Below are 7392 nucleotides of genomic sequence, written 5' to 3' on the forward strand. Positions count from 1 at the left end.
ATAGTGTTTGAGTTGTAGTTTCGGTTAGCTTCAGTTTAGGTTTTGACTTTTGTCTGTAACTGCTATGATGTTAAACAAAAGTTTACATTTATTTTGTATGTGGCTCTCTATGTACATATGTGTCTACAGTCCCCTCAGTACAGCTCGGGAAGCTATGACTCGGTGAAGACGGAACTGAGCACGTGCGGGGAGGACATGACCCCAGGTCGCTCTCATGTCATAGACGATGATGATGATGATCATGATGACCATGACGACAGTGACAAGATAAATGACGCAGAGGGCCTTGACCCTGAAAGACTTAAAGCTTTTAACGTGAGTCTGATGCCCTTAAAAAGTTTTTGTTGATTTAATATGCCATACATCAGGTTTTGTATTTAATGACTTTTATTTTTTAAGCTTTATGACCTCCATTGTTATGTTTGGAAGTGCATATCGAGGTTTATTTCTATGATTATTTTCCTTTCAAACATGAACAAGTTTAAATTTCTAAATCCCTTTAATTTTCAAATGTTTCTCAAATGTCACTTTTTTATGTATATGTGCATTCTGTTTCTTCCTCATCTTTTCTTCTTCATTCTTCTTCTTGTTCTGTAATATTTCTTTCTGTTTTCAGATGTTTGTGCGGTTGTTTGTGGATGAGAATTTGGACCGAATGGTTCCGATCTCAAAGCAGCCCAAAGAGAAAATCCAGGCCATCATTGAGTCATGCAGCCGCCAGTTCCCAGAGTTCCAAGAACGTGCTCGCAAACGTATCCGAACCTACCTCAAATCCTGTCGCCGCATGAAGAAGGGTGGCTTTGAGGTAGGGAAACATTCAGACACTCATACACATGCCAGCCATAGTTCTCTGTGTTATGCCAATGCCACAGCTAATCCAAAAAGTTTTAGATTACATTAAATCTTGGACATATAGTTTGTGTTACATACCGTATCCGTGTGCATTTCAGTTGCATTCATCTGCCCTCTAGTGGCTGATGGGTAATCCTATAGGTTAACATTTTTCAAACCATAGTTTATATTCTGTCCTTTACTAGAATTAAATTCAGTATGTCTGGAAGGCATGTCTGGAACCTCTGTCTGGTGCTGGAGTAGCCAAAGGCTTACAGAAATTAAGTATGGACAATGGAATGTATTACAGCAATTGCAACTAGATTTACCACTTTTCAAAATATGATTATCAATAACCACAAAACAAGAAGCAAATGCATTACTGCAGCATTATTCTTCTGTTTTTGAAAACAATACTTCTTCAATACTTAAATGAATCCATTTCCAGAGTCCAAAATATTCCATATTCCAAAAATTATTTTTCCTCATAGCTACAGCATGCAGCGAGGTTGCACTACAATAGTTTAAAAAAAGTAGGAGTTTGAAAGCACAGAATTTCCAAGTTAAAGTAGGTGTGGATAAGGTGATGACACTTCTCTTTTTTTTCTATCTATCTATCCATCTATCTACCCCCAATGGTGTCAGACACGGCCCACACACCCCCACCTCACCTCTGCCATGGCTGAGAACATTCTTGCAGCTGCATGTGAGAGTGAAACACGCAATGCTGCAAAGAGGATGCGCCTGGACTACCAGGCCCATGTGAGTGCATGTGTGTGTGTGTGTGAGTGTGTTTAGAGAAAGACATATTTGGGTCTTTATAACAAGATAAAATTAATTTAGTACATTGTATAACATTGTGGTTGGTTTTTAGATTGTTTAGTGAGATATGTGTGTCATTCACATGCCTTAAAGTGTTAGTTCACAGAGAAATGGCCTGCTAAATAGTGCAAAATGTTTTCATGACCAGTAAGAAATATTTATGGCAGGTAAATAGTCTCAATTCACTCAACACTGGTAAGTGTGACAAAAAGTTAATGGAATAATTTACTCAAACTTGTGTTGTTCCTAACTTGTATGACTTTCATAAAGTGATTGTGAGACAAAAGTCTTTATTGTTCTTAATTGTTCTTACACAAAAGTAGTTAGTCTTAGTCTCCAGTCACTTTCGTTGCATCTTTCTATCATACAATGAAAGTGAATGGTGACTGAGGCTGTCACATCTTCTTTTGTGTTCTATGGAAGAAAGAAATGATCAGAGTGACTGATGACAGACCTTTCCCTTTAATGCTTCTGTATCAAAATATAACTCCCTCTTACCTTCCCATTGGCTCATGTACTCCTCTTCAGGATGAGTCGGTTACTGCAGATAAGCTCAACTCCAGAGATCCGGCTGCCCTGGCTCACTCAGGCTTCTCACTGGCTGCCTCGGCCTACTCCCAGGACCAACTCTACACCAATGGTGGACTTAATTACAGTTTCCTGGGATATGGGACCCTTGGCAACAGCCTCCAAAACAATGGCACACCACAAACCAATGGTGAGTGAAAATCAGAAAGGCAGCTTACCTCAGAAGAATGTGTATGTTTTTCTAAGTATTTTATTTTAATGTTTGATTGTCAGTTGTATTGTATTGTATTGTATTGTATTGTATTGTATTCTATTCTATTCTATTCTATTCTATTCTATGGATCTACTAAATATTTAACAAAGGTTTCTGTGTTTTACACTTGTTAGGTCCCACTGATCTCAGTATGAAATCTTTGGCATCCAACACTTCCACCTCATCCTCCAGTTCAAATAGTCATGGTCAGGGTGGAGGGGGCGGGGGGGCATCTGCCCAGCTCAGTCCGCCAGAGGTCACGGCTGTTCGGCAGCTGATTGCAGGCTACCGCGAGTCCGCAGCATTCCTGCTTCGCTCCGCTGATGAGCTTGAGAACCTCATACTGCAGCAGAACTGAGAACTGCACATGGTCTGGTGTCGCCTGTCTCTCCCGCACACACCCACACAATGCAGACACACACATATATGCATACGTACAATGACAGGAAGGATACATGTAGCTACATGCACTTACACACATAGACATCTGAAGCCCATTCTTTCGGCAAGGCAACCTATCACACATTGCTCATGACAGTTTACATCCATGATAGTGTCTTTATCAAATTTCCTTACCCTTGATTCTGTGTCTAATAGAGCGGAATGCTTTTTGGGGGGCTGAAATGGCTTATGTTGAGGCTTTATGATCAGAAAATGCAACACAAAACAACAAGTGTCTGTACACACGGCAACATTAAAATTGTCTTACAATCACTCAGTGAGAGCTATCTTGCAATCCTCTCTAAATTAGGGACTGATGCCCAAACAAATTTATGATGTCATCTCCAGCCTAAAGTTTACACCAGATATCAGATTCCCGTAGATTCCTGTGTGTCAAAGATTTAATATTTTTATCAATTTGAATAGTTCTTTTAACAGATGAGCTAAAACATACGCACCTCGGTTATTTAAAGGTGTACTCAGTAATTGTCCATCATTAATTTACACATAAAGAAATGAATAGAACTTATGTGTTTAACTGACTCCAGTCATATCAGTATCTTAACAACCTTTTTGCATGATGCTGCAACAAAGCCACTGGGTATCCAGGACTACTGCCATATTTAGCCATTTTAGATATAGAACAGATCTAAGAGAAAGGGTTTTTAAAGATCTCTTCTATCTGTTTAATGCTAATGAGGTTTGGGCAGAAGGTGCAATGTAGGTGAATATTGTTATAGTGTGTCAGTGTCTGAAAATTTATAATTTTCAATCATAAACTCATTAACAAATGTTTGTACAAATACAGTATATATTCCTTACTCATATATAAGAATTTTCATTCAAGCTTACACATGCACACAGAAAGTCTACTTATAGAAGCAATGATTGGTGATAACGAAAGAGATGCTGAAATTCTATTGGTTGGGAATGTTGACCCGCTGGACATTATGCAAATGAATCTGTGCTGAGTGGAACGCTTCAAATCCTTTCCTACATGCACTATTGCCTATTCACCCTCAGCACACCAATGCACTGTAGGAAAACACATGCACAGGAACACATGGGTGACATCGACCTCCCAGACAGGAGGACAGGTCTGTACATGAACTTGTTCAAAAAAAGTGAGTCTGAGAAAAAAAAAAAAAAAATAGAAGAAGAACGAAGGACTGCATTTTCCATGCTGCATTGCATTCCAAATACGTTCTGTTAAGTTGTGAATGCTGCTCTTATTTTCTAACCTCATGACTGAGACACTTTCATATTCTTCACGGGGACCAATCAAAACAGAGGGACTTATTAACATCTTATTGGCACACATACTGTATATGCATAGTGAGTTTGAGAGAAAGGAGCTAATGATTGACAGGAGGGTAAGGAGGGTAATCATTCCTTTTCTGTCAACAACACCAGTGAGCTGTATTTCGAGATTTTGGCAGTGGTTGGGTGTACTAAGTGGTTGGGTGTACTAAGATCAAGGGCATAGATTCTAGGGGGGATAGGATCTACACCATGATACCATGATCAATGGAACATGTTAATGCACATTTTCACCAGCCTCACTCCTTCTGCCTGCATTTTCTCATTTTCACAAATGCCATCATTAGAAAAAAAAAAACTGTATTCAAAAAGCAAAAGACAATCCTGAACAATTGTGACTTGATTCCTCGTAAAACTGCATAGTGTTGTATGAGATCTCACTCTGACACTCTAGCCTTTCGTAGAGTGGTGACAATACAGGGCCTTCAAGTTTCAAGTCTTGTAGCCATAGCTTGAACTTTGTCCTCATTCTGTAACATGTATATGCGGAACAGAGCATTTTCCTCTTAATTATCTGGATTTGAAATATGTTTTCACTGTTAGCGTTGCATTTTATTTATTTTTTATTTTAATTGTACATTAAATCTCTTTGTTTTTTATAAGTAGTTTTTCAAAGCTCTTTTTTGTAATGCACTGACAGTTCGACGTGAATCAGGTTTGTGAGTCTTAACATTCCAAATGTAAAGCATGCATCTCAGATTGGTCTCTGAGTGGCTGAATTTGATATCCAAATGAAGCAACTTCTGAAGAGAGAGAAAAAAACAACAACTACTAAGTTGTCCCATGCAACTTAGTTTTAATATGTGGCTGGAAGCCTGTTATTACCTGTTATTACTCATTGAAATAGATTCCTCGATGAACAGATTAAAGGATATGTGCAGGATAATAAGTGATTTATATTCAGACGTTACACTTAATAAAATAAATTAATTTACACATAAATTATTACATTGGTTGAAAACATAGTAGCACTTTACAATTTGCAAAGGAAAAATGTACACTGAAGGGGTCAAATATTTATGGGATGGAGCCTTAAAACCACCTGAATGATCCTAAATTATGAAATGCAGCTAATTGTTTTCAAACCATAATCTGTTTTAATTTGCTCTGCATATGAATTATTACTGTAAGTGGATATTAGTTTCTTAAGAATATAGTAAAATAGTTCTTAGTTCTCTTTGTCATTTATGTTCTTTTTATGCATGTCACACAAGTTAAAGGGAATAGACCCTTTGTGCTCTCTGGACATCTGAGGTTGATGAACACAAGACACAAGAAAAGAAAAAGGAAAATTTGAAGGCAAGTGAAAATAAAAAAAATGCTACTTTTTATTTTTTTAATTGGTGCAGCTTAAATCTGCAATCAGATGTGGTAACAACCATTGCCTGTGATATATTTTAATTTTGTGGTGCTTTGTAAATTTTTTATTATTATTACTGATTATGGTATTTTATTTGTTCTTACTCCTGTACTTACAAGAAACTGTAGGCGGAAGCTCAGTCTCTCTTTGTATTCCAGTGTGAAGCTTTCTTTCTGGTTTTTTGACTCAGTGAAAGTGTGTGATGTTTACATGTACAGAATTTCAGATTTTTTTGTTGTTGCTTTAATTTTCGTTGTTGTTGTTGGTTTTGTTTGTCTAAAGCCCCACCTCTTCTCTTGTCCTGACCCCCACTGCAATTTTTTACTTTAACTATAATAAAATCTAATTTTGAAGGGAACACTGAGTATGATGGTGAACGTAAACCACAGTAAAGGCCTTTGCACAGTTTTGTATTATATTGCAGCCAGGCACTAACAATAGGCTATTTAAAAGTGAATTAATTCAAGCACATACTATTGCTTTAATCCATGCAAATATGTATGATTTTTTTTTCTTTTTTTTTTTTCAGAAAACCAATGATATAATAGTGTAAAGTGCAACAGTTATTAGTTACGCTTTTATTTCAAAAGCACACCTTGCCTTGGCAATATTTATTATTTTCAACATCCAAGGCAAAACATCTGTGTAAGGGCCTTAGACATGTGGTTGTCACTACTGATGGTAGATGCTGATGAACAGAGAGAGGAGGGACTTTTCATCAGCTCAAAGTGTACCACAACTGTGGGAGTAAAATTCCCCCTTATAATAGTTTCTCGTTATTTATGGCTTCTCTGCTGTGGTAGAGACAAAGAAAAAGGCAAAACTCTTAATGTCATGCAATTTTTAATTGGGAATACAGAGTAGGGGCATAATGATTGGGGCGGGGCAAAGATCCACTTAACTCATAAACACACTGACATGTGCCCTTTGACCTCAGTCAGAAGCCTTTCAGTGAGTCTGAAAGCCATTCCTCTTACATTGTTTGTGTTTATGGGGAACATGCAACCTCAGGAACCCTTAGGATCTGCGTTACTTTTTTAACCAGGTCTGTACGTCTCGGCTGACGAGTCCTCCCTCTCTCCATTATCAACCCAATTCTATTGGATTTGCTATGTATGTGTTTTGTTTGTTTGTTTTTTATATATTTATTGTGATTTTAAAGTGAATCTTCTCCAGTACATGTGGCTGAATATTTGAATTCTTTAGAAAAGTGTTGATAAATATAAATATATATATATGTGTGTGTGTGTGTGTGTGTGTGTGTGTGTGTGTGTGTGTGTGTGTGTGTGTGTGTGTGAAGCAACTAAAAGATGGAGAATATTGCAGGTAAAATTTAATTCTGTTTGTTTAATGTTAAAAAAAAAAGAAATGGGAAAAAAACTAAAACAAAAAAGCACAGGTGGGTGATTTTCCTGCCTTTTACATATCACTCTGCTGAGAGACTTAGTCTAAGACATTTTAAAATGTTCAATGTGGTGTCATCGCTGTGGTAAGAGAGAGCACCTGCAACCTGAGTTGCTCTTTCTTCCAGAGCTGTCTGAATAAAAATCTGTGAGCTGAAGACATATTGCAGTCTGGGTTTCTTTCAGTGGCCATGATCGCTATATTCTTATCCTTGTTTGAGCTGCTGAGAAATCTTTTTTTTTTTTTTTTTTTAAATGGCTTTGAAATTCACAAAATTTGTTTGGAATGCATTACAAACATTTTAAATAGCATAAAATGCAGGTGTAGTGTGTGGTTGCATTTTGAAAAATGAACTTTTGTTATTGCACGAAAATGCAATAACCTAATTAACCTAAAAACCTGTCTCATTTAGGTATTAGCAATTTTAATGCCC

The 7392-nt window shown here is 37.2% G+C and overlaps 1 protein-coding gene across 1 annotated transcript in view; it reads left to right on the forward strand.

Annotated features, from left to right (window-relative positions):
* Positions 1-7119, forward strand: part of LOC127424415 (nucleolar protein 4-like) — a 49873-nt gene extending 42754 nt beyond the window's left edge. Inside the window, exons 7-11 of the mRNA XM_051669601.1 lie at positions 130-315; positions 617-805; positions 1477-1593; positions 2182-2371; positions 2569-7119. Of these exons, the coding sequence (XP_051525561.1) occupies positions 130-315; positions 617-805; positions 1477-1593; positions 2182-2371; positions 2569-2792 (906 nt within the window). The 3' untranslated portion in view covers positions 2793-7119. The remainder of the gene's footprint in view (positions 1-129; positions 316-616; positions 806-1476; positions 1594-2181; positions 2372-2568) is intronic.
* Positions 7120-7392: the final 273 nt, after the last annotated feature.

The sequence above is a fragment of the Myxocyprinus asiaticus genome, chromosome 33 (genome assembly GCF_019703515.2).
Source record: "Myxocyprinus asiaticus isolate MX2 ecotype Aquarium Trade chromosome 33, UBuf_Myxa_2, whole genome shotgun sequence".
Taxonomy (NCBI): Eukaryota; Metazoa; Chordata; class Actinopteri; order Cypriniformes; family Catostomidae; genus Myxocyprinus; species Myxocyprinus asiaticus.